We start from the raw sequence: 27,462 nt of genomic DNA, 5'->3' as shown, positions 1-27,462 counted from the left end.
TTCAAACTACAGCTAACCAATATGTAAGTCTACAAAGTGACTCACAAAAATTATGCAAATGTATTCTTATGAAATGAAAGTAGTAGGTAGTGTCCCTCAACAAGACAAAGCCTCAACAGGAGTGCGGTGCTGCTGGTTTATGAATGGGACCACAGGCTATTGAAAATTCTCACACAAAGGAGGAAAGACAGCAACACCCAAGAGTCAACTGCCGACAATCAATAATTCTTCAGCGCATTGTGCTAAAAGACACCAGTGTGGAAATGTATTGAGCTGTTTTAATAGTGAAAAGGATGTTGTACACCACAGACGTAATGGTGGTGAGGTCTGTTTTTGTGAATGTGGTTTAACTGCTTTTTTATTATACCATCAAACACTGCCATATGAATTGAACAGAATTATAATGCTACAGACATTTTGTAAAGGAAAATGAGCAGCTATTGACTACTGAAAGAACGGTTTCTAACGTAGGATTAGCAGGCTGCCAAGTGGCACTTGCAGCTAAAGGAAAAAGTGCCTCCTGCAAACAATGTGTCATGTCTATTTTCCACTTGCCTCCACAGCATCCTTAAGGGAGCCAGCCAGGAGAAAGAAGGCTGCAGAATGCTGGAACCGCTGCTTTCCCAACAGAGAAAAGGCATTTTTCAATGCTGCTTTCCTCCAGCGGTCCTCACTGAAGTTGTTGCGGAAAAAGTCTGTCATTTTGGCATTCTTCTGAGACCTGAAGAGAGACATTATGGATTCAAAACAACAACCGCTGTTATAGGTCTTCAGTAATCTGACAGAACTAATCTTAGTTATGGGCAGGGGCAAATATTGTGATGACTGTATGAGCACTTGTATCGAACATGCAAATTTTTCAGTTTTGCCTACCTGTACAATCCCCAGACCACTGCCTTCTTCTTCATTGCGAGGTAAAATATAGCGGCATCCAGAGGATCATTGTTTCTCTGTAAAGAAGACCTGGCAACCTGGCAAAAAAACACCACATACACACATTCAGCTCACTTCTTCTCTGCCTATATGGTTTTATCCACTGAACAAGTTATAGCTTTATGGGTCACATCTCAGGGAGTAGCTCAAATTCAGTTATAGTGCTGTTCTTTACAGCACTGGTTCCCAACCTGGGGGTCGCCAAAGCTTCACATGGGACTGTGAGTCTTCTTGATTTTAAAGGATATAAGAAAGCTTTTTATTAAAAAATATACAGTAGGCCTATATCTCAGCATGTCATTGTTTCTGTGGTCTGGTTATTTTTAAGGTTTAGATTATTGTTTAAGACATAACAAGTAGCTTATTAAGTATGTATGAGAAGAAAACGCAACAGATGACTGTACAAAATATTATTCGATATTCACGGGAAATTATCTGATAAAGATTTATCTAAAATGCTCTTTATACACAAACTTCCTGCAGTTATTGTGTTCACGATTTGGGTTAATTGAACAGTTTTTTTTAATCAATTGTTTTGTACTGTTATTGTTATGCATTGAATATGGAGATGGAAGTCTCACAAAATCTGTCACTTAGTCAGGTGTTGTCAGTTTACTCAATGATACAACAGGTGACCATTAAGGAAAAAGGTTGGAAACCACTGCTTTATATCAACCTCAGCAAGATGCCACTTTCACCCACCTGACAGCACTTCATTTTTAGATGAAGCAATCAATATGAAATATACAGGACAGGAAAAGGCCAACCTTTTATACCTTTACGTGTAGAGTTTTTATGTGACTATAGCATCTTTAAAATGATTCTGCTCAAAACTGGCACTGGGTCACTATTTTTACCTAAACTGATTATGATAATTGACTAATGTCATTATCCGCCTCACCTTCTCAATACACCTGCGTAACTTGTTGGTGCTGCGCAGCCACCAGCCCACACCCATGGAGCGCAGCTCAGGCCAGGTGGGCTCTCCCTTCTGCAGGGCGGGCAGCATGTTCAGCAGCTCTTCCTCAGCTTCAGAGTGAAAGGCCCAGGCATAATGACATGTTGACAGGCCTGCATAGAGAAGAAACAGTATTTCATGGTTAGGTTATTAAGACTGTAATCCTTGTAAACCAACTTTGTTTTTTACTAAGCAATAATTAGGAGGTTTTCGAGGGAAAAATCTTTGTTAATGGCCTAGTAGTTGTGCAATATGGTCATGAGCAATATGGTCATGAGTAAGATGTTAATAAGTGCTTTATAATGATAAATTAAGAGCCAGAATGCTGTTAATATGCATGCTAATAAGCAACTAGTTCATGTTGGATACGCATACCTTAAAATAAAGTGTTCCAATGGCTAAAACTGACAATGTTATTTACAACAACACAAACATATATACAAAGCAGTGAGTTGAGCAACAGTGAGGAGTTGAGTTGAGGAGCTCTATGGGAGCTGACATAGATTAAGTGCCTTGCTCAAGCGTAACTTTACTGCAATTGTTAAGGATGATGAATAGACTATAGCTTGTTCACTTCTCTCACTGAGACTTTAACTTTCAAGAATTTACAGCTGAAACCATCAGTACCCATGTCTCTTTCTAGCTTCAGGTGTCTTCATAGAGTTACTGCTCTGATACCTAGGTGGACACTGGAGCTACATCTAAAGAAGCGTAGGCAAATAACTCCTTAGGCAGCAGGCTGGAAACTTACATAAAGTCTTAACATATTAAGGCCTTCAGGGCAAAGAACTCATAGTGGTCCTGCACAATGTGTTGAATACAGTCTTTGCCTGCTCATTAGTATCAGCTATCACACCAAATTCCATTCTGAAATTTAACACTTTACAGTTTCTTTGCATACATGCTAGTGTAGACTCGCTGAATATTTATCAGTTACTTTTCGAGATCCACATGAACCACTCTTCACATCAGCATAAATTAGACACTCCGCACAGCACTAAAAAGAAAATACATCATTTTTAAAGCTGGTATGCCTGTTCCTCCTGTTGTTTCCTCCTTCCAAAACAATGGTGAAAAACACCAGGAGCAAATGCCATTAAAACAAAATTATGACTGGTGTTAACTGCATGCCAAATTTATCAGAGCACACAAGACCTAACTGGCCCCTTAGTTACCATATGACCGGTTGCTGACAAGCAACGTGGCATTTAAAAGGCCACTTTTTGCAGTCTGCTGCAGTGCCCCCTCCATATTCAACACACCAGAGCTACATTGTATCACTTCAAGCAAACTTCACACAGAACAATGAGGGCAAAACAGCATCACCGATGTGTTTTAACTGAATTTTCTCTGGTCTAGAAAACGTAAAAACAAAGAATCTGTCAATACGTTACGATGACGTTCTTTACTGAGTCTATTTGTAACCCGAACCAACAACATTATCTTCACTTCACCTGTCTTTTCTCTACTCCACTCTGTGTGTTTGTGTGTGTGGGGTTTAGCCTCCCGAGGAAACACGAGGTCAGAGGAAATTAATGATTGTGTGAAATTTTAGCATTATCCAATGAACCCAGGAGAAACACACCCTAATGAAAACAGTATGAAAACAACTATTTCATTGTACCTTGCCGTAGCAGCTGTGCTCGGTGTGCTGGAGGCAGGGAGGTAGAGAGGAAGGTATGGAGTCTGACAGCCAGCAAGAACTTCAGACCACACTCATCCAGTGTCTCTCCACCTGGTAAATGAATGACAGGCAGCTCTTACTGTTTTTTCTAAACATAATTACATGATGTTATTGAACAGAACAAGTATTTCATGTTTTTACATCCCTGCAGTACCTTTGCTCTTGCCCTGGCTGTCCTTGAGGTCTGTGCTTGTAGTAGCGATGGTGTCAGCCAGCGCCATGAGAGACATCTGCTCCATACGGGTTAAGCCTGGCAAACTGGAATGAAGGAGATGGCTGGATAGAACCTGGGCATGTTCTGGACCAAAGTATGTCGGACTGTACTGGGACAGGTCAATGACCTACAGACCAGGAACAAGACAGAGAACAGAAACTGCAAAATGAATCAGCATTTCTAATTTATAACATATAATAGAGAGAGGTGAGAAATAATGTGAAAAAAATGGAGAATGTGTCATGGCTGGATTCAAACTCGTAACAAAATACAACATAACATTGCATGTGTATACTAACTTCACTGGCTATGGCCATGATGGGCTTTAATTGCTATATCTTTTAAAGCAGCAAAATATTGAATATATCTAAAATGAACCTTGACATGCACAATTATGCATGTTTAAGCTGCACACTGGAAATTCAAAAGAGCCCAAAATGTTGCTGTCCACTCTCATTTTTATAAATTCTCTTTTACCAAGCCAACAGAAACCGACCTTGTTCCCCATTTCCTCTTGATCGTTGTCCAGAGGGTCCAGGTCCGCTATGCTGGGTGTTTGAAAGAGCTCATCATAGGCGTCAGTATGACTGGAACCATGCCCACTATCTCCGCTCACACTGCCCAAGTTTTCTGTAGGGAGGTGCAAGACAGAGCGAAATTACACAAGACATGTACTTCCTAAGAGACGTGCAGAAAAATCCCCTCCTGTTGGGGATGAAAGATTGAATAAAAATACCAAAGAGTGGGAAATGTTTTAACAGTATACATGTTTCTGCTTTCATTCCTCTCACTTTGTATCCCCAGAGACAATGAGGAAAAACTAGAAGACCAAAGTGTAAGATTTTATTCTCAGTCTCTTTAACCATGAGGCAGGGTAGATAAAAATGGTTGTTGCCTTTCCAACTAAATGGGTAGTTGCACTCTCTTTTTCTGAGCAAGAAGATTTTTATAAACGGACATGTCACCTTCAAAGCGCTGTAAAAAAAAAAACCACTGTAAAAAAAATCCGCGAAGCAGCGAAGCCGCGATAAGTGAAGCGCGATATAGCGAGGGATTACTGTACTAAAAAATAGAAAGAAGAAAAAAAATAGCTAAGGTGATGCCTTTGTAGTTAAATTTAATGGAACACAACAGATTAAATTTATTGTAAGTAAACATCCTTTGTTCATTTTTGCTTGGTTGATTATCATTTTCTAACTTCATAGTTTCTGACTGTAGTAATATTTTCAGTGTTTTGCTACACTTGGCCTATGTTAAGTACTACTGTAATATTACTTTAGTCATTACTGAATACTTTATTCTAAAACCATGTATTGAACACCCACCAGGTTTTGGTGACGTGTCCTCATCAGCTGCCAGCAGTGCGTACAGAGGCAGCGGAGGGATGGAGCTTATCTCTGTGTAGTCGGGGGTGGAGTTCTCGCCTTTGCTGAATATTTTCCGGTCCCTGGCTGTGCTGCCTCCAGCGCTGATGGTTCGAGAGCGCACACGTTTCTCAGGATTGGTTGTACTGTCTTTAAGTGCCACAATTTCTCCAGCTATGCATTTCACCAGATGGGAGAGGATGGCTTTGGCACGGTGAACCTTAAGGTACACAAATTATTTACATGTTTATATCTTAAACATAACATCAACTGACATACTTGTTTTGTAAAGCAACCACAACAAATGTTGACTTTTTTGCAAATGTCATTATTTTTAAATGTATTGGTCTGCTCTACAATATATTATATTATGCTTTACTAATTATATCAACTGACAAAACTGACATGTCATATCAACTGGACAAGGTGGTTAAATAAAGAAGAAATAACCAAAAGCATAGACAGTATTTGAGTAACTTCTCTAACTCACCTTCCCCAGATCCATGAGCTCCAATAACTGTACAGGATGGTACTGGGGCAGAGTGGGAAAGAGTTGGTGAGCTGCCTCAAAAAGCCCAGAATCTTCCATCTCTACAGGCAGGTCGTAAGCTGTTCTCTTCCCACTGAGTTTCTGAGCCAGGCTCATCATTGATCTTGTCAGGGCCCTTTTGGGAGGGGCCAGTGAAGACGTGGGGGCCCCAGGGCTGAGACCGTCCTCCTGGCTCTGTCTGACGGCTGAGATTATGGAAGAGACGCTGCTGCTGATGTCTGTGTCTTGGGCAATTGTGGCATTAGGTTTGGGTGGTGCTGGGGGCTGCCACTGGGAGTAAACATGCATCTCACAGTCCATGCCTACAACCAAGATGCCATCTCGTACCCAAGAGAGGGAGACTGGAATGGGTAATGAGCCTTCAACAGAGGAGACCAGATCGACTGATCGAAGCAGAACCAGTCGAGACGAGCTCTGGTCTCTGCTGGCATCAGATGACAGACAGAGTTCTGGAGGCTTCCCAGACAGACGGCCGTACATATAAATCTTTGTCCCAATACCAACAGTCAGAACATGTGACCCATTCTCTTGGGAGACCCAGTCCAAATGAACCACGCTCTTACCAGTAGAACCGTGACAGTTGTCATTGGGAATAGAGAGGTCCATGTTACTTAAAATATTGGTACTTCCAGTTGTGCTATTGCTAATACCATAGTAAGCGGTGGGATCTGTGCTGTCCAGAACTATGGTCTGCTCTAGAATCCACTGTGAACCGCCAGTGGATTCACACTGGAAGATGTCAATGTGGACCAATGGTTCTCTAGAGTTTGCAGGGTTGGGGCTTGGAGGGAGATTTGGGCTACGCTGTACAGTCAGAGTTGGGGTCAGGTGGGTATTGTTGTTGTAGTGCACGTAAGGGGAGGAAGCCAGGGTGGGAGAAGTCAACCGTCCGTGAGAGTTCAAATGAGGTGTTGAGTTCAGAGGCATGTTTGGCATCTGCCTGTAAGCAACTGCAATCCGTCCGGTGTGACAGCAACTGACCTCTATGGGGCGACCTTGCACGCTTATTACGCTGCTGCTGGGAAGCATCTCCTCCACCAGGAGAGGCCACTCCTCCCATTGATACACCAAGTTGTCCACACTGGAAGGCTTTGTCGCACTGACATTACACCTCCAGAACCGTACCTTTCCATCAGAACAGGAAGTAGCAAGGAGGTACGGCACACGCCCAGCTGGCAGAGAACATGAGGCGCTCAGGTGACCTAGGTAGAGAGTTGACAAGAAATTATTAGGCAACAATGTTTCTTAACCACTTAATTCTAAAATTGCATATTTTTTCATCCTTTGATTTCTGTGCCTTTCTTTAAATTGATTTGAGATTTTTGTCAGGTTTTGTTTGATATATGCCATGTGCAGATGGTAACATAAGTACAGTTTATAAGAACACTAAGGACGTGTGGGACTGAAGTGAAAAAGCAGTGGTTGGATGGTTAAAAAAGTATTTTTGTTGTTTTGCCACACTAACAATTAAAAATATTGAAAATTATCCCTATCTTGGTCACTTTCTATTTTTCATTCCAATGATTACAGAAACAGCTTTTTCTCAGTTGATAAAGAAATGTCGATACTTTCCTGAAAATGTTGCTTGAATCAATGTTTTCAATCATTTGCTAACTGCAAGACCATTTCTTCACAAACAGTTCCCATGGCAACATAAGGTTATACTGGTGTCTGTAAGCACCTCCGTACATGCTGAATTTCTTTATCTGTGCCCTGCATTTGACTGGCACTGAGGACCCTGATCAAAAAATGTAAAGATATATGTGCATGTATTACTAATAATAATATCTTTCATACATGGACTGGCCTTGTGTTGTGCTCAGGGATTGTGTGCTTGTCCTCCAGGCTTTGATGTTTTTCTCCTGCATTTCACTACCAGACAAATGTTACAGACTTTTGTTGTTTTTATGTGCATGTTTTCATTGTTGCTCACCTGCTGACGGTGTAACACTGATCGCTTCCACCCCATCTGGCAGAGCAATCTCTTGGCTGTATATCCTGTGTGTTGTGAGGCTGAGGCGACAGGCACTCTGCAGATTGGAAGTGCAGGGCTTACTCTTCGGAGTTGCTGGAGAATTGAATGCGTCAAAGTTAAACTGAGAGCTGTTCATAGGAGAAGCTGTGTTGGCATCCTTCTCTGCCATGGTCTCTTCTGTGGGGACACAAACAGGTCTTGAAGAAAAGCTAAGACTATTTTTAGTCAAAACCCTTGTACATCACTTATCACATATTTATTCATTATTTTGTGACAGATGCTGCATTTGAGTCATCTGTATTTAAAGAGTCAGTAACTATTTTTTCTGTAGATGTACAACCATACCAGTAAATTCAGTACACAGAATATTCTAAGATCACTGTCCACAATTTATGTTGGGGTATTCAAAATAATACCATTTCTATTTTGTCTGGCTTCTAGTTCTTGTGATTCTGTGGTAAAACTCAACTGTCTTTTAAGTTGGCATTCATTTATGTGGTTATGGATTAAGCAAGATAATTGCTGAAACTACTTGCCCTGAAGCAATTGTGGCAGTGAGTTAAAATTTTTTTCTACATTCTGCAAAACTTTAAGTCCCTCGTTCAAAGTACCCACCCATGGTGACGGGTCGAGCAGCAAGATGGAGATGCCACATGTGGAGGAGCGAGCGACCTGTCGGGGTCAATTCGACCACCACAAGGAAAAAACGTGCCGAGAAGGCCGGCTCGCTTGAGGCTGCAGGGAAACACACACAGAGAATATTAATGAAAAGCGCTCTGTTTTTTGTGTTTGAAGGTCCAAATGTATCATATTAAGCCTTCAAAAAATATGCACATTTTGAAACACTGAGTTACAAAAAGTTATTTTTGCCATACCAGTTTGAGGAGAATCAGGAGTTTCCTGTGTGTTCTCTGTTCTCTCATTGCCAAGGATCAGGTTCTCCTCAAAAACATGTAGGAGCTGGGTCTCCTTCCCTTGCTGTATAGAAAAACAGCAGCCATCATCAAACTACATCAGATGCAGAACAACATCCACTGTGGAGCCAATATGCAAACACACTGACACAGATGCAAGTTCTATTAATCTCACACAAACACTTGCACACACAGGAAAACTGCCCGAGGGGATGAGAGAAGGCTTCCTCTGCACCTCGTTTTTGCTTTACCATGGCTGACCTTTCACAGAGACAACTGCAGACTGTTTAATGCTACCAAAGTTGAGAATTCAACTACGGCTTCTCAAATTATTGCAGTTTGTATATCGGTTATTTCAGGGGAGAAGTTCCGCTTGACATCCTTTTCAACCAAGAAGTCTAAAGTGTCACTCAACTGTTACAGACGAGGATCAGAAAAAAGCGAGAGCAAGGTAAATCTTTTTAAATGCACTTCATTTCTCTCGGGTCTTTATGCATACTTACAAAGCCAGTAATGGTATCCAGCTCTATAATACATCCTGGTTTTGCTGTGGATTGCTGACTGATGATGTTGAACACCTCCCCAACATATTTCTGAAGTGACACAAACGTTAACATTTTAATTATTTGAGCACTATTACAGAGTCAAAACATAATTAGCGTGCTAGTCAATCTTCAAAAGATTTAAAAAACATAATATCTGTGCTGTCATTCACAACACTGTTACGAAAAACAATGAGCTGTTTATATGCAGTGCAAGAGAATATTCTTAAACAGCTGTATTTGATCTCTAGAAAACCAGTATCAACTGTCACTTCTTGCTGGATTCAGCTCTGCTGTCTTGGGTTGGAAGGATCACTTGCATTTATCTTACTTTTAATGTTATCTAATTGTGCTCCGACTCAAAGCAATCCAAGGCCGACAGGAATGAATTGGCAAAACTGCAACTTAACAACACCGTATTAGCTCACTGATTCTGTAAAGGTCCAAGGGGAAACACTGATGTGTTGCAATTGATGTGCATACAAAATCGTTATTGCAGTGACTATACTCTGAAGAGCTTAAGAATCCTGTTTGATGACTTACTGATATCTCAGGATTGGAGAGCTCACTCAGGAGTTTCTTAGCTTCAATAACAGCCTGATACAATCTGAGTGAGTGGCCGTCACTTGCTACAAAACAAGCACTGGGGGAGTTACAGTACACACCTAAAGAGAGAAAGAAACAACAATTGAACAGCATCAGCTATTGTGCTTGCTATTCTAAATAAACATTTAAAACAAAAGACAGAAAATCTACAGAATAGTGAGGTATAGTACATTTAACAAAGAAATGTTGAAGGAGATATATATATATATATATATATATAGAGAGAGAGACTACACTCTACACTCTGGCAACAACTTTATTTAGAAATTGAAAGCCTTCATGGATTTTATGGAGTTGAAATGAGTTGTTTTTACAGGAACTGTTTATTTACATACTAATGAGGGTAAAACAAATTCAACTTTATGAACCAGAGCTAACCTCATTTGATCATAGTTCAGTAATTCATAAAAAAGATAACAGAATTTCCGTCATATATCTGAACCAGAATAACTGGAAATACGAAAATGAAGCTGTGCTCACAAAAGTGGCCTATTGCTACAGCAACAGTGAATAAAATCCTTAGCTATCTCCAAACAATAAAAATATTTCCTCACCTAAACAGCTGCTGGGAATGAGTGTGGGCAGCCAGGCTACATTAGCAAATGCTGATGCATGGAGAGAATTAATCCGAGCAAGCTCAGAGACCCCGCCCGACAGAGACAGTGGCCCGACAGGGTCCACTCTCCATAAAATCAGCTCACTGTAGATGGCGTTGGGATCCTGGGAAACCACACCCAGGGACACTCGGCTGGGCCGAGACCCACGTGGCCGAGATGCTGAATGAGAGAAACCAGAGGAGCAGGGGTCTGGAGGAGCCAGGATGTTGTCTACCTCTGGTGTCTTCAAGGCGTTGTGGTGTGAGGTGGTGAGGAGGAGAGGGAGTAATGAGTGACAGGCCAGGTCATTGAGGTGGAAGCGGTGGCCACAGTACCGTGACTTGTGAGAGACGCTGAGCACAGTGGAGAAAGCAGAGTCCTCTGCAAAGCTGACTGCCCACTGGTTTAGGGAGCCATCGGCATGTTTGGAGATCATAAGGACGTTTGGGGTGAAAATACTTAGCCGAAGACTGCTGCTGGGTGCAGCTTTTCCTTGACCTCCATAGCTTATTAGAGCAGATTTGGTTTGAGGCAGTGTGCTCCCTGGCGGTCGCTGTCTGCCATGTTGGATAGCCAAATCCACATTCTTGTTGCAGGCATACATAACCACACTGTGGCTAAGGGAGATTGCATCACCTGTAGGAAACGCTACAGGGATACGGGATACAAACGACACCTAAGCGAGAAAGAGAGACATCGTGGCAATGTAATCTATAGCAAATAAAACATACAGCTATAGAGGTAGTGATAGGAAGGACTCAGTCAACCAAGTAATTTTGTTCTATCTTGAAATAAGCATATATTATGCTAAAGTTAGTTAGCTAAAGTTGGCACAGATGGCAGTTAAGATCATGAACTCATTACTAAACGGTTAGCTCAAAACGAAGAGCTGAAATTCTTCTATTCTTCATTCAGAAGTTGAAAAATTACTTTCTGAAATTAACTGGGTCACTAAGAAATCGATGGAGGCTCAAGGGATACAGCCTTCCCTTCACCCTCCTCTTCAGAAAAGAAAAAAGAATAATGTTCAACAAAATTCATGCTAATAGTAACACCAGAATACCGTCTATTTTATCTAATTAAAGCAACCAGGCACAATCGAGCCAATGAAATTGGTATTCTTTGAGCTGCCTTACCCGACTCATTATTTCATCGCTAATAAAAGTGCGTCAGGGGACTTCTGAATTTGAAGTCAGACATAATTAGAATGTCATTGTCTAATCGGCTGGATGAGAAATCATTAGGAGTTAGGAGTTAGACCATCACGGCTGTCAAAATGATTCACAACCTTATTGAGATGATAAATTAATTCCTTCCGCAAGAAATACTTTTGTGAATCACAAAATTGTGAATACAAAGTAGTTTCAAAGAGTGAACAAAGGAAAGCCTGCTTACTTTACAGTGTTCATGCAATTAGAAAGTAAAAATATAATTTATTTTTGCTTTACTGTAGTTTCCCATCATAACACTTCTGTGTCCCTGTATTTCTTTATCAATCTCTGAATCTGGACCAGACAAATTAGGATTATCGATTAACAATTATTAATATTTGGAGACAAAAAAGTGAGGCGTGATTAAGTCTGTTCATTAAACATCAACATAAATTGAATATTCCATTGTTTTACAAACATAAACCACATCAACAGTGAACGCACCTGAGCTTGTCTGAACATGCCTGGCTGGTATTCATCTAACCAGTCCACATGCCAGACTAACAGAGAGCCGTCCATAGGATGGATGCTGAACAACATGTCTGCGCCTTTATTCCACTCTTCTAACAACACGTCCACCTGGTGCTTCACTGCTGCCAGAGGAGGCTCCATAGCCTCAGGTCCTTGGGGGTCACTTGGCCTGCTACTACTATCTTCCTCATCAAAGTTATCCTCATCTTCAAGCTCTGGAAGAAAATGAAAAATAATAGTGTCCAAATGTAAATTATGACAATCACTATGGAAGAGAGAGCACACTGCACTACGTTCAAATGTGACTTCTGTATCGTGATGAAGCCTGATCCAAATATTTTTCTGTACCTTCTTGGGAGCATTCGTTGTGTTGCTCCAGACTACCTCGGAGCTGCTGGAGGAAGACTTCCATGGCTAAAGTGAAATGAAGCTCTTTGTTGTTGAGCCAGTGGACAGTAAACGGACCTCCGGGTTCCTCATCATCCACGGCACTCAGAGAGGAGATGGAGGGCAGCAGAGGAATGTCTGTGATAAAGACGGCAAGTGATAAAGTGATAAAGACATCACCACGTTTAGAAAAACAAGGCTAAGAAAAGCAGAAATCTACATTTCATCACATTGGGGGCAACTTTCATGAATGTGAGTATGGTTTGAAGTATGCTAAAACATAATTCAAGCATACAAATACAATCCTACAAGACTTCTCAGCCTCAAGGCTGAAAGATTCTGCCCAGATTCAAGTCAAAAACACAAAATATAAATGCCTTACAATTACTTTGAGCAGCTCTCACTGAGCATAAAAGCTCACTGGGATGTTAAATAAATAACCTCAGGCAATCTACAAAATTTACAGCATTTCTTGCCATTAGAAAAACAGAGTGACACCCTCCGAACTCAAGCTGATTATATTCAAGCAGAGCTACTCAACACAATGGTGATAACAAGGATCAACTGGATTATCAATTAGTTACAGGAACCAATGTGCTTAAGTCTAACCTGTGGCAGGGTTGATGCTGGCAGCAATGTGGAAGTGGCAGAGAGCGTTAGCATGGGGCATGGTACTGCTGCCGCTCTTCTTGTGGTTGTAGTGTCGGCTCTGATTGTGAGGCAGGCAGCCAGTCAGAGAAGGCTGGGGCACGTCCCGATACAGGGAGGTGTGCAACGATTCTTGAAAATTCAGCTGCAAGGAAAATATTAATTATTCAAGTTAGATAATTAAAAAACTATATTTAATGTGTTTTGACTTTTAAGATTTCTTTCAAATCTTACCAGTATGTCTATAATAATATCTTGCATGAGTCTCCCCAGAGATTTAGATGCTCTTAAATAACTTGAAAAGCAACAAGTGGTTTTATAAGGTGGGCATGGAGGTGAAACACCATAGTTATCTGTTAGCCCTTCCTGGCTGACACAGTGAGGCTTTTGGAGGTTAATGTGAATCAATCAACTTGTGCCAACTAAAAGGGATTCACTACTCTTTTCCAAGCCTGAGCTGAGCAACTCTGCGGTGAACAAGAGCTTCTCTTAGGAATGGGAGTTCAATTTAATGTTATTGATGTTTAAACAACATTCAAGTTTAAGTGCCCAATTTGTCTCAAAAAAGAGCACAAGCCAGAGAGAAACAGGCAGCACTGAGTGAGAGAGAGGCGTGCAAAGGGAAGTGAAATGAAGCCTTAACGTAATATGGTACTTAGATTATGCAATTAGGGTTTTTTCTGTTGTTTCGCAGTAAAATACAGTTTTAGACCTCAGCCTGTGTGCATGCTCACAACAAGGTATTAACCTGTAACAGCAGTCTCATGAATGATAGCCCAGAATTTAAAAGACAGAACATCTCAAGTTTTATGCAGATAATTTAATACAACAATGGAATTTCAGTTTCACTGATTTTATACAGCTTCTCAGGTGTAGAATGAGTAATACACTAGACCTGTAGGCCGTAGTTTCTCAAGTATTATTGAGTTTTATATGAACATCACACCCGCAAAGAAGTCCTTTGTGAAATACTGATAACAAATGTGTGTAAACTCACTATTTGAGTATGCCTGCGCCAAACAAGATACACATACTTCTGAATGCTTTTTATCTCTATGTAGAAAAATTATATTGTGGTGGAAATCCCATCTCCTCTGGAGGTTGTCAAGCAGCACCCTTATCAAGAAACTTAATTAACTTCATTGATTTAGAAATTTTGTACCGTTCATCCCAGCCTGAGGCATCATATTAAAATGCAGTTTAAAATAGGGCTCTCTCAGTATTGTCCACCCATTCTGTTTGGAGGAGGTGACTTACCTCAGACTGTTGCCTGGATCATCCAGCACAGTCTGTGAGTCTGTTTTAATGAATAATTCCACACAGACTCTCCTCCAGGCCCAGCAGAGAAATTTGCATACCTATTTTTCCTGTAATCTAATGTGCCCCGAGCTCTGTAAGTGCCAGTGAGACCCATAACCATTTAAATGTCCATATTCAAACTGATGTAAGTACGAGGATTGAGGTCTAGCTAGGCTGTCAAAAATAACGCAAGTCACTTAAAGTAGAAGATGAAATATGAAACAGAAAGACAATGATCACGAATTATAATTTTGAGGTGTTGTACAGATTACAGAAAGGAGGCCAATATTTTTCACGTCTTAAGCGCTATAAAGCTGTAAAAAACATCATGCCTGATAGCCAATTAATTTTCCCTTTTAATTCCACTAAGCCTCGGTTTTTTCTTTATTCTTTCTCAGTCTCCCTCTGCTCTTGTTCCCTCATCTCTGCAGCGCCCTAATGTCCTACATTAGCAGTGGTGAAAATACAGTAGCCTGGCTTCTTCATCAGGGCCAAATGGGGCAAAACAAGAGATCACAGCATTTGTGCTATTTATTTTTAATTATTTTTGTATTTTGTAACCTCAATAGACACTATGAGGACACTGTGATACAGTTTTAAAAAAGGCTTTGATTCTGCGTTGGTCCTTCTTTGGCCAACAGTTTGTAGTTTCAGGCACTTCTTTGACCGAAGTTTTTTGATGTAGCGCTTCAAGATGACAGCTCTCCAAACTGTCTCAATCTGTGTGCTACACTGTCAAATCATGGCAATGATATATAATTAGCATGGAAAGAAAGCATGTACACTCCCCCTAAGCATGTGCATTTATGCTATTTATGGATTGATATAATTATTACAGTACATACTTTTAAGTTTAATTTTATGATGTGATTTATGTGATCTTATTATTGAGTTCTTGCTCCCTTCTTAGAGAAATGTATCTAATTATTATTATATTTAGTTGGATATACACTCACTTGCCAGTTTACTAGGTACATGTTTCTAAAATTAATGTGGTCTAATAATAAAATAATACAAAATTCTACCGTTATGAAATTTATGATGTTCAGTTTTTGTTGGAACTGTTTTAGAGAGGGAATGATTCAATATTATGGTCATTTTGGCAGCTAGTTACAGTGCTGAGGCTTATGCTGTGTTTTTTACATTTAATTTTTTTGTCTATCCTATTTATTTCAATTAGGGTAGACTAAATTGAAACACCACTCAGTATGACAAAATGCAGTTCAACACCACTGCAAACTACAGCCTCCAAAATACCATAAAGCTGATTAAAAATCTATGTAAGTTTAAAAAAAACTGAATGTTAAAACTTTCAGACAAAGCATTCATTATTACTTAATTTACTGAAGCACTGTGCTTCAGACTGCATTTGTTTTAACTAGTTGCACCTAAAAAAGGTGGCAAATGAGTGTATTTATCTTTGGCAAAAATTACATTAGAGTAGCTTACTTCCTGTGCTGTTCTTCCTTGTGTCTTCCCATTGCAGGTGTTTTTCCTAGAAGGGCCAGCACATCTCAGTGTGTCACTGTGTGGGCCAACGGCGTGGTTGTTATGGTGCCCGGACAGGAGGCTGTCACCTGGCAACAGCGTCTCTGCCCAGAGCCGACACACGCTGTCCTTACAGCAGGTGAGCAGAACGTCGCACACTGCACCTCTGCAAGGAGAGACAGAGGACAGGGGAGGTGGAAAAGGAAGGGTAATGATGAAGGATTTTGGCTGAAGTTTGCCAGAGGTCACTGAACTCATCAGTAATGTTCTTTATCATCTAATGCACAGTGTACTATTCAACATTGAGTCAAGGGAGAGGCACCTGTAGAGAGATACGTTTAAGTAAACACCAAAAAGTGTCAATAAGTGACAAGAGTTATAATGACACTAGTGATCAAGAACTGACTGGATCTAATATTGTCCTTAATGTTGGCCATGATCAAAGAACGTGATAAACCAGTTTGCTTAAAAATGTTAAAAGAATTGGAATAAACAAACAGAACAGGTTGCCAAAGGTAGAATAAGATTCCCTGAAGCCTGATTTCTAGCAAATAAGCTTAATGAGAATTCTGCCTTAACATTACACTGTCTTAATGTCTGTGTTAATTCTCTAAGCTGATAGGCAGAGTAGCAATAATCTTTTCCTTGTCATTTCCAAACTAATATTCCTGTATGCTAAATCTGTCGTGATCCGTGTCACATTTTAATTCCAGTCTGAGAACAATTACAGGTCACGTAAGATTAGCAATGCTGTAACAAAGCAGGTTGGAACTGGGAGTTTAAGAACAGTGTGTGAGACTGTAATACTGTACAACATCTAACCTTTTTTAATGTGTTCCTTACAAGAGCTCATTCTCATTCAACACAGAAATGCTGTATATTGGGGAGCTAAACAAACAGAAACAGATAATACCTGTCTATCTAGTAAAACAGGCCTAAAAACAGGTCAACTTAGTATTGCTTTAGCCATTATTGTGCAGTTGTTAAGACTGTGCTTTTCTAACTGTTGTGCTCAGTTCTGTCAGCTTAAGCCAATACAAACCAGGAAATAAATTAATCATGGCTGCAGAAAGGCAGCTGTGAAATGTTGCCTTGACAGTGTGTCTGTACCGTGGCATGTATTTGCTGGTCTTCCTCCAAGAGAAGCCGGTAACAGAGCGGGGATGGGCCAGGTAGACAAAGGAAAAGGCCAGCTCTCCCTGGACACTGACACTGGGTTCTGGAGGTGTGAAGAGTCTGGAAACACCTGACTGCCACTTACTGGTGCTGTACCAGACCTTTACTAGGCAGTCATCCTTAAGGGAAGAGACAAATACTATATAATTGATTCTGTGCCGCAGTATGTCTTATTGCAAGTTAAAGGCATTAGGTTGTAGGTCTTATCTTAAAAACATGTATGCAATACTCATCAGTTACTTTATAAATGCACCTGAGTTTACAGTGTTTGGCCTTGGCAATGTGAATAAACATCCAAACATGACTTGCACAAACTTATTTTGAATCAAATACATACAGGTTTGGCAATTCCACTAAAGGCCACTTACCTGTCCAGCAGTAGCAAAAAATTCCCCGTCAGGTGAGAACTTCATTAAACTGACTGGAGAGGCCGTCCTTAGGACAAGAAATTTAAATTACAGTATTTTCAATACTCAAAACAACATAAATCTGTTTTTTCATACATAAAATATGTAAGGTAAGTAAAGACAAGAGTTTAAGATTAAAACAAGTCTATTAAGCACATGACTAAAATTAATGTTGAGTTATCTAGTTTAAGTAAATTTTGGAGAGAACAACATTCCTGTCGTTCCTTCCTTTCAAACAAAATGAAAACAATAAAATCACCATCCTTAAATTCCAGAGGTAGGCAGCATCATAAGAAGATTTTGTACTTCTCAGGTCTTACCTGCTCTGCCAGATGCACCTCCAGGCAGAATGAGTGTCTCTTATGGTCATTTCTGTCTGCTTTCCCTCTTCTTCAGCTTCATCTTTTAGTCCATCGACATTAGACCACAACTGGAGGCTACTAGAGCCAGTTAAGAGGGTGCTGCCTGGATAAAGAAAAACATCACTCTTTCAGAACAGATACAACCCATGGCACCTATTTTGTATATATAAATAATAGTACCAACCAAACACTATTGCATTTTGGTATTTTGTATTAAATTAAGAAAACATTATGTATCAAAGTACCTGTGGGGTGCCAGGCCAGGTTCCGTACCATAGACTTTAATACAACTTGACCAGTCTTCTGCCATTGGCAGTTCACCTTCTGTGTACATGAAAAAAGGGCGACATTTAAAAAGATACATTCAAAATATAAATATGATAAAAATAGAATAGATTCTGAAGGAAATCATCATCATTTTGTCGCTTATATCAGCAGTTACAACTACATAACCAGAACCAAAAAAGAAGCTGCTCTCATGTGAGCAACATGTGATCAGGCCACACAGACAGCAGCTGTATTACCAGGGAACTTCTGCAATGAAAGAGGTACTGGCTTATGTTTAAGATGTGTAAAACCTTCCCATTCCTTATGACTATTCCTTGACTTCTCTAAAAACAGGAAGCTGTTCAACACCAACATAGCAAACCTTTGACCTCTGCACTGAAGACAGTGCAGGAATAAACAGTAAGCATGCCGATGACTGCAAGACTTCATGCAACAATTCAGTAAGATTGCGCATGTGAGTTTGAAATATTTGTGCTTCCCTGTTGACTTTCTGGCAGGTTAGGAGGAACAACATTCTGCTCTATTTCAAATACCAAGTGGCTTGAAAGAGAAAGGTCTTGTTTTTCAGGATATTCTGAATACATGCGTGACCAGATTGTGACAAGAAGGTAATGTAGTCTACTCACAGTCAGAGATGTGTCTTTCTGATCTGGGTGCTGAACAGGCTCAAAGACACACACAATGCTTCCATAGGAAGCTGCAATCTGTCAGAAGAAAAGAGAAAGTTAGAGTGAAAAGGTATCACCAAAAAACATATTTTATATTCCAATTCCATTTCTAAATATGTCAAAAAATATCAAATTGTTGTTAAAATATCTGAAAGATTGAGTGTGGATGCCTGTTCAAGATCAAAATTGGATGTAGGCAAAAAAATATAAATCTATAGCTTTACATATAAAGCATGACATGTCTCAACAGTACAAAGCAAACATTGTGTTGACTACTATATGCACATTCATGCAGTGGTTACGGCTACGTGCTAAAGTGCTTTTCATGGGAGCCACGGTCACAATGTTAAACTGACTGAATGAGCGACATTTGTGGCGGTGACCATAAATACCAAGTTTAATAAGGCCCAGGTCTTGGATAATACAAGCTGTGTCTCCGTTGGGGTAAATAATATGCAGACTGTTAGCAAATGAATACCATGAAGGAGTGAGTCACACACTCACACGTGCAAATGTGAACATAAATTGACACAGGCACACACAGACACGCACACAAGCCATCACATGCACAAACACGGTTTCATAAAATCTTTCTAGACAGACAATGGCTCATGGCATGATGATACATAAGGAAAATATATTCTTTATTTTTAGCACACTTCATGTTTAATCTGATTTGATCGGAGAGCAAAATGCAGCACATGCACGCTGTAAAAAAAGAGCTCTACTCTATAGCTCTTGTCCAGGGAATAAAGCAGTCATGTCAACATAGGCCTGTTCTGAGAGTAGCAAAAAAACAGACGTTTAAAACATTACGTTTTTAGTTGATATACTGATGACTGCTCTTCATTTTCTGATTTTAATAAAACCCCAACTGAGATTCTGAGGTCGTATTATGCTGCAAATATTTTATAATAGACATCTTAAAGCTCCAGTGAAACAGTCTTAACTAGGAATCACCTGCTGTTTTAGCTAGCTGACAAAAATGTGTGCAGGTTTTAAAAATTGCCTCGAAGCCACTGCTTCCTGGTGTTAGTGGAAGTTGCACCCTGTCCTGTCTCTGTATTATTGGTCTGCACGTTTATTTTGAACCCGACACAGATACACAGTATGACTCGATGCAAGCCACTGAAAACAACAAATCTGGATTCAAATTGTAAGGTAGTCTAACACAGAGGTCAAAGAATGCAATCACTTTTGCTTGTTCTGTGCTTTAAATGATAAAATGTAATGGGAAGTTTTGCAGAGTCCAACGTGGTGCAACACAGCATAGAATGTAGTGCACAGGCGCATAGTGCAGGCTGCATTCTTCTCAGTGACTACGCTGTTGGCACTAATTTTAGTAACGTCTTACAATAATGCGTTTTTTATAACCACCACTAATAACACTTTGAATATTATGATTTTGGAAAATACGTGTTTCATTGCAGTGGGTCATTAATGCTTACAAAATGCATCTGAAGGGATTTTAAATTGCATGAGCGCAGGGGATGTGTGCTCACCAATGCTGTTTAAACTAATAGCATTGCAAATATCACAGGGTGGACAGGGGCAGTGAGGTGGAACTGGCAAGCATAACAACTGAGCATGCTTAAACAGATGCTGGACCATGCTGGAGGCATGTGAGGTTACTTCTGGCCCGGCTGAATTGGATTAAACATCACATGAGGGGAGGTGAAGGGTTGGTTGGCTGCACTAGAAGGATGCTGGAGGAGTTTTGCTTGTTTTGTTTTTTCTCATTTGAATTAAATCAGGCCTGTCTGCTGTTTTACAAGGCTACCACCACCCACAATTTAAAAATTAATCAAGATTATAGTGATGGCTTAGCAATGATGAACCCTACCTTTAATATCTTTATGAAGAAATGTATGCAGGTGCAGTAATCCTAAAATTCTCCCTTTTTTATTTGATTGCAGCATTATTGCTCAGCAACTAAGAAGAATAGCTGCAGTAATAATGGAAGATGAGCTCCTTTAGCTTCCATTGAAAAAAAAAACAGCACTCTCTCTCAAACTTGCAAGATGGACAGTATGCCTGCAGAGGTGCTAAAATCTGTAGGGTTTCATGGGTTTTTATTTAGACATAAACATTATACAAATTCTGTACACTTCTCTTGTCATCACTGCCACTGATATGAAAACCAAACAAGCTAGATGGTATTAATATTATAAACAATCCCTGCATAGATTTAATACACATACTGCAGAGATCTGACTTTTTGTGGCTGGGCAATTAGATTTTATGGTATCAGTCTACAGGGGAAAGGTCCAAAAATCTAGAAGATACAACTCAAACCAAACCAGCCTGAGCTAGGCCAAACAGCAGGTCAACAAGCATTGTGTTGAATTTTAGCCAAGTTTTATAGCCCTCACATCTCTGTTTTGTAGCTTTAAAACTTGAGAATTTTAGACTGTTTAAATCATAGACATAGAAACACTGCAAACCTTAAGAGCTGTGCCACCATTCTTGTGCCTAAATACCTTTAAACTATTCCTGTAGCAAAGATAAAGCGTGCACACAAGCAATTCTCTTGCTGTCTCTGTGCCACAGATGGACTTGGAACGGAGTTCATTAAGAAACATCAGAAAGACCTCATAACGTTAATACATTTTTTGCAGATCAGTCCCAGATACAAATTACAAACACATCACAACAGATCTTTTGTTTGTGCCTACAGTTTAAACGATTTTGGGGTCATTAAAGGGATTAGCAGTGGCATTACAACAGTGAATGTGCCTGCTGTACCACTACTTGCTTTTCTAGATGATATTTCCTTAACTTGGAGTAAATGAAGCTGAAGTTCATTAAAACAGCGATTGATGTTGCCAACAAATCTCATTCCAGAAAACATAAGCTGCCAACGCTTAATAAGAGGGCAACAGAGCTTACCACTAATGTGCCTTGCAAGACAGTTATAGTTAATCAATAACAAAATCTCAAAAGAACAGAGTCCTGAGCAATTTAGCTAAATTTGGAAAGGGTTCATTAGATAAGTAACATTTCGCTGGCACTCTGAACTGAGCTTGCCTACCACACTTGATCAAAAACACATTCCACCAATCCCAATTGTGTGGTCATTAAAATAAAGTGAAATAAAAGGAAGCAGAAATGTATGCCATGGCGCTGAACAAAAACACACTTTTTAATGCCCTCACTTTTTCTTTTTTGACTGATGTTCTTTTTTTGCTGTTTGATTTGTCAAATCGCAGAACTGCATTAAGGGCTGGGTATGCAAACGATGTATTTTACATTTAAACTGCAATGTTTGTACACTAAAGTGGTACAGTATTTTAGGAACATCCCGGTGTGCCCATCAGCCTGAGGACACAAATTGACCGAGCAACACTCCATTAGTCTTACCAGTCCACCCTGCAGTGAGCAGTCAACACAGCCGACTTGGATGTTGCCATGTTTGGCCCCTGGGATGATCTGTAATCGCTCAAAGTCACTTCCCAAAATCACCACATCACACCCTGACGCATAGGCCTATGAAGAGAAAAGGAGACAGAAAGAGATGAAGGTGATGCTCAGATCCACCCAGAGAGAATAGCACAAAGGGTTACTTGAACTGCACTTGTCCTGGAGCCAGTGTCACTGCATCAAACATGGTACCATTTGACAGCTCTGGAGTACAAGTAGATAAGATTAGAAGACCATGCTCTATTTCTGTGGCTCTAAAAAGGAGATCTTCACATGAGCTGTGATTCACTCTGACTGTGTCTCCTTCACAAGAGGACAGAAGGACAGAAATAGTTCTCCTATTGATCCATTGTCTGAATGACATGGGAGTGGTGTCTGCGTTGAGATCACAGAGTGCACAAGCAGTCAGCGGTACTGCCTTTGAATTTCACATATGCAGCACAGTCCTAAATCCAAAACAAAGGCTCCCTGCAGTAGTAAATTATACAACAATTAATATAATACAATGGCATATGTTACATTCAAATGCATTTCTAAACTATAAAAAAAAGAAGCGTTCGATTAAGCTAACAGATCCCTATCTGTTATGATGGAGGAATTCATCACCCATCAAAGGGAATTAAAGTGGAAAGAGCCAATAAAACAAGATGTGTTGCTTTGGCAGACAGCGGAAACAGGTTTTCCCAGCTGCGGCCTGAACTCAGTGCCTTGAAATCAATCACACGGCCATATTTTGTGTCTGTCAAATACAGCTGAATCTTAACCAACCTAAACTTCTCAGAGAAAAAATAAATGAATGACGACCAAGCTTTTTTCCCCATTCAGCAAAAATATTGATGCCTCCAGTGCCACATGTTGTACCGTACTGCACACTTGAAAGAGAAGCATGATCCTCAATAATATTTTAAGAATTTTTATTCATTAACACCAGAAGTTTAAAGAAAGAGAGAGAAGGCAAATAAATAAAAGAAAATATATATATTTTATGTGACAGGTTTTCATTTTTCAGCAGTAATACATTTTGCTCATAGGGGGACAATACAGACCAGGTTGTGTGCTGTTTTAATCAGTTAGCTGGATCTATTAAGTCTTGAAAGTGTAACAAGTTTTTTTTAAGTTGTAAAGCATACAGGCAGTGGTAAAGTTGTCATTCATGGATCCTTTGTTGCACCTGTGCTTAACTTGATTGGTTCATTGAAAGAGAAATGACCAGACTTTAAACTACTATTGGAGGCTTAAAAATACCTGACATACAATACCTATTGCATTACGGCCAGGTATTAGACAGGATCCCCACTTTGCCCATGCGGTAACCTTAACCTAGAAAACAGTTACATTATAAACAACTAAAAGGACAAAAATCTGTTCTGACATATCAGTTTGGCCACCCCTTAAGAATCAGAGCTCCTAAATAGCTGGGAAGGGAAATATTTCTAGAGCTTGAAATATCTTACCGTGAATGGCACATTGTTGATGCTGCCTACAGAGAAACAATTGTCTCCAGGGTTGACAGCCCCTGTGAGGACCTGATGGAGATTCATGACTCGTGTTTAAAGTCGCGTTGTGCTCCTTCCCCTCTCTCCTTTTTCACAACACCCTCCAGGTGAGATTCATGGGAAACCATATGAAGGATGTGTTCATCTTCATCTGTAGCCTGTAATTTCACTTCAGCGTCTCTACAGACTTGCTGTTCGGAAGAGAGGAAGGAAGAGATAAAAAAGAGGGAGATGTAAACAGAGAATGTAATGGTTCAGTAAGCGTCAAGCCTAGAGCATATTACTGACTCACAGATATTGACTGCAAATTGATTTAACACTCAGCACTTGTAATTTTATCAAGGAAGAAATAGATGATCTGCAAATTGTTTATGTTGCACTGTATTGTGCATACATATAAACCTTTTCTGCACCAATCCAAAACAGCATTCAATTAGTCTCACAATGGGACATTGATGCACAGAAACATACTGGTAACATTGTGAGAGGACCCACTACAATAACCATTAAACCTATTTGCCATACAGACAGCTAAAAAAAGGCATTCTATCCTAGCCTTGGTATCTTAAAATCCATGCCATTTGGTGTGTCAGCCAATTAAGGGGTTATCATCAGAGTTCATTGACTGTAAATGCATTCAGCATGTTTACTGACACACTAACTGGCATGCGCAAGATATGGAATGACCATGAGGAAGGGTATAAAGCAGAAGTAAATATGGGAGATGGCATTGAGAGAGCCTTAAAAAAATGGGACCATGGACAAGCAAGGTGACGCTGTACGAGTCTGGCATCCCATCATCATATTTCATATCTGTGCCTATTTCTATTACTTCTGTCAGTTATAGAGATAGAACAAGTTATTGGGTGGGTAACAGCTGAAAATACCAGCAAAGACTTTCATGAAATATCTGTGTATGTGCAGTGTTTCAAAGGCATATGTAGGCAGTAACTCAAATCCAATAAACATTAAAAGGCCATTACTGCAAGGGTGCAGAACGGGTGGCAATGAGTCAAAGGGTGCCAAGGTACTGTCTTAATTTACACCTCACTACAACACTGTAAACCCGGTTAATCGACTTTCTGTGTCAATTTGTCTACTTGTCTTTTTTCAATACACTTTGCTGCAGGCACAAGTAAAGTCGATTGAAGAAAGGAAAACGCACATAGTAAATAAATCCATATCACGTGTCTAAAAGTGATACTGACACTGGCGGTATCTCACCTTTAAGCGCGAGATACATCAGTCATTTTTAACGTTACAACACAACAACAACATCTTTCCAGTTAGGGTAACTTACAACAAGTAAGTGAATGTTAAAATCTGGCCTACATCATTAACACAAAGTGAAGCAGTAATGTTAACGTTAGGCTATTTTTTAAATGGAGCAAACATGAGTTACAGTATGTTTCCTGTCCTGTGGCAACTCACGTGATAACGTTTATCACGCCAGCACATTAAAACACCGCAAACGACACGACATCTGAACAGTGTGTCACCCGTTTACATAAAACGTATAAATGATTAATTGTGAAAGTGATTTTAAGCAAACCCCTAATGCATTACCTAGCTACCTGTTTCCAAGTGCTAAAATCATACGCTAACTTAGCTGTCAAGTTTAGCTAGCCATCTGCAGTTTATGCAATAAACACCGTAAACGACCAGTGTTACTGAAAGTAATTAGCGACTTACTTTGTGCTGTCACTTTGTAACATGTCATGAAGATACAGAGATAACAGTTACCCGTGTCAACTGCTCACTTTGATGAATGTAGCTCTCCAACGTTAGCTAAATGTTATGGATTCGGTCTCCTTAGTTAGCTAGGGTTAGCGAGTACTAGCTTCAGAAGCTCTCTTTTAGCGAGCTCCTGAGCTAGAAAGCTAGCTGTAGACACATTTAGTGCCTGTCAATTTCTCCTTGCCAATACGAGTGGCTTTACAATTACTTTTTGAGCTGCTAACCATAAGAAGGAGCCAACCTCTCCCCAAGGTTAGCAAATAAAACGCTTCCACGGAGGAAGCTTTTCCTTATGTTGAAGATGTGTCATGATACTGACTGTTTCGCAGCAATGCATTGTGGTCCTTGTAGTTCCGTTTTGAAAGTAGCGCAAGAGGGCAGTTTTTGAATTCGGGAGAGCACACACTTGAATTAACATAGAAAGGTTGGTAGAAAGGTGTCATTATATTCACCTTTTGTAGTTTGCAGAGGATTTTGTAGTTTTCAAGACTTTGGTTGTACCGGTATGTAATAAACACTTCCCTAGGTGTCGTCATGTTGAACCTGGTTTCAACACATTTGGATGAGGATGTTGCTAAACTGACCTACCTTTCTCAAATAAATGTTCAGAATGTCAAAATGTGCAGCAATATAAATGAGAAGTGTCCCTCAATGGTGTCCCAAAAATGATGAACATAGCTTTTATTTTTGCAACTTCATTAAATTGTCAACCATCATTTAACCCGTCCACGTGTGTCAAAATGACCCACCAGCATCTGTGAGGTAAGTAAACTCATATCTGTGGAGATGCATAAACTGATAAACCTGTCAGAAAGGTTCTGTGGTGGTGAGGTGCACCTATAACCACACCCAACAGTGATGTCATAGTGTGCTGGCGCACACTTTTCATTGAGGGGAGAGGGCTATTGCTGAACCAGGAGCATTGTGTAAATTTAGCCTATATTCCACAATGTTTTCTCATTGGATACTAATTGAATTTAAATGTATCTTGATGTCCGATTGTTGTCTGAGACAGGACAAAGGTGATGTGGGAGGTATTTTAAGTCCTCGCATTAAGTCTAAATGACCACAGGGTGTCACTCTTGCCCAATCCACTGGCCTTGACCAGTCCAAATGGTTGAGCTGGACCAGAATACACTGAAGTTCTGATGCATGTAATGTGATTTTTTTATTGTATTCCTCAATGGATTTCCTCCTCAACACATATAACTATTTCACATTAATACTATTTTGGTCAAAAATAGCAAAGACAATAGTTGATAGTTGACAAAGTCGATTTATAGGTGGTTCTAAATCTTGCAAGCATGATAAGACTCAGAAATTGCAATATGGCATTTAATGAACACAGAATGAATACAGTACACACACAAACACACACAAGCACACACATACTCACACGTGCATCCACATATGCATATTTCTGCATACGCTATATTTCTGTGTATTCTGGTGAAGCTTCGCTGTATTGGTTAAAACACTATAAAATGGGCAAGTGAGTGAAGATGGGGGGTTGGAGACTTCAAACTCAATTAAAGCATGTGGAGATAAATGGGACAGACACTCTCCATGAATAATTAAAATGGCTGACATGTCAGTAACATTAGGGAAGCCTGGCGACATTTATTGTCATGGCATTTGGATGGCGGTGATGAAGAAACTGTTGACTTCCCAGTCAGGAAGTAGGTCACGGCATTATTAAAGATGCATCCTTATAGTATAACTGTACTAAATATTACATCACCTATCAATTTTGACGCACACATGCATGACCACCGCAGGTTACATTTATGTACGCTAGATGTAGCAAACTGACACACACACTTCCTGCACACAGGCTTGTGCACACCTGTACACACACACACATGCACCATCCATCCTAGTGTAATAATTTCCCCTTCACAAAGAAAATAAAAGATTTTTCATGGACAAACTCACAAGCCACGGTGGATAAAGGATATTGCTCTTCAGTGTGATATTGAATTCTCTGAGTTTTGTGTGTGAGTGTAGTTCTTTGCACGCAACAGTTTCTGTTCAGTGCAGACACCAAAAAGAAAGAAAAATCACTCCG

General features: G+C 40.0%; 1 protein-coding gene across 5 annotated transcripts in view; it reads right to left on the bottom strand.

The window, feature by feature from the left end:
- Positions 1 to 25,657, bottom strand: part of LOC121606403 (dmX-like protein 1) — a 56,037-nt gene extending 30,380 nt beyond the window's left edge. For 4 of the 5 annotated variants that reach the window (XM_041936703.1, XM_041936705.1, XM_041936706.1 and 1 more), the window contains exons 1-26: positions 25,350 to 25,657; positions 23,616 to 23,848; positions 22,102 to 22,227; positions 18,700 to 18,777; positions 18,031 to 18,109; positions 17,744 to 17,888; positions 17,385 to 17,451; positions 16,951 to 17,135; positions 15,802 to 16,006; positions 13,015 to 13,198; positions 12,367 to 12,543; positions 11,992 to 12,233; positions 10,295 to 11,012; positions 9,678 to 9,799; positions 9,096 to 9,185; positions 8,554 to 8,656; positions 8,294 to 8,413; positions 7,637 to 7,855; positions 5,644 to 6,905; positions 5,115 to 5,373; positions 4,286 to 4,419; positions 3,730 to 3,916; positions 3,516 to 3,626; positions 1,835 to 2,004; positions 874 to 971; positions 556 to 721 (exon numbers count right to left, since the gene is read on the bottom strand). In XM_041936703.1, coding sequence (XP_041792637.1) covers positions 556 to 721; positions 874 to 971; positions 1,835 to 2,004; positions 3,516 to 3,626; positions 3,730 to 3,916; positions 4,286 to 4,419; positions 5,115 to 5,373; positions 5,644 to 6,905; positions 7,637 to 7,855; positions 8,294 to 8,413; positions 8,554 to 8,656; positions 9,096 to 9,185; positions 9,678 to 9,799; positions 10,295 to 11,012; positions 11,992 to 12,233; positions 12,367 to 12,543; positions 13,015 to 13,198; positions 15,802 to 16,006; positions 16,951 to 17,135; positions 17,385 to 17,451; positions 17,744 to 17,888; positions 18,031 to 18,109; positions 18,700 to 18,777; positions 22,102 to 22,227; positions 23,616 to 23,702 — 5,334 coding nt within the window. In that variant the 5' untranslated portion in view covers positions 23,703 to 23,848; positions 25,350 to 25,657. The remainder of the gene's footprint in view (positions 1 to 555; positions 722 to 873; positions 972 to 1,834; positions 2,005 to 3,515; positions 3,627 to 3,729; positions 3,917 to 4,285; positions 4,420 to 5,114; positions 5,374 to 5,643; positions 6,906 to 7,636; positions 7,856 to 8,293; positions 8,414 to 8,553; positions 8,657 to 9,095; positions 9,186 to 9,677; positions 9,800 to 10,294; positions 11,013 to 11,991; positions 12,234 to 12,366; positions 12,544 to 13,014; positions 13,199 to 15,801; positions 16,007 to 16,950; positions 17,136 to 17,384; positions 17,452 to 17,743; positions 17,889 to 18,030; positions 18,110 to 18,699; positions 18,778 to 22,101; positions 22,228 to 23,615; positions 23,849 to 25,349) is intronic. The other variant, XM_041936704.1, reaches the window with a different exon arrangement.
- Between the last annotated feature and the right edge of the window lie 1,805 nt (positions 25,658 to 27,462).

This window comes from Chelmon rostratus, chromosome 5 (assembly GCF_017976325.1).
Source record: "Chelmon rostratus isolate fCheRos1 chromosome 5, fCheRos1.pri, whole genome shotgun sequence".
Lineage (NCBI taxonomy): Eukaryota > Metazoa > Chordata > Actinopteri > Chaetodontiformes > Chaetodontidae > Chelmon > Chelmon rostratus.
This window is presented reverse-complemented; position numbering and strand designations above follow the sequence as displayed.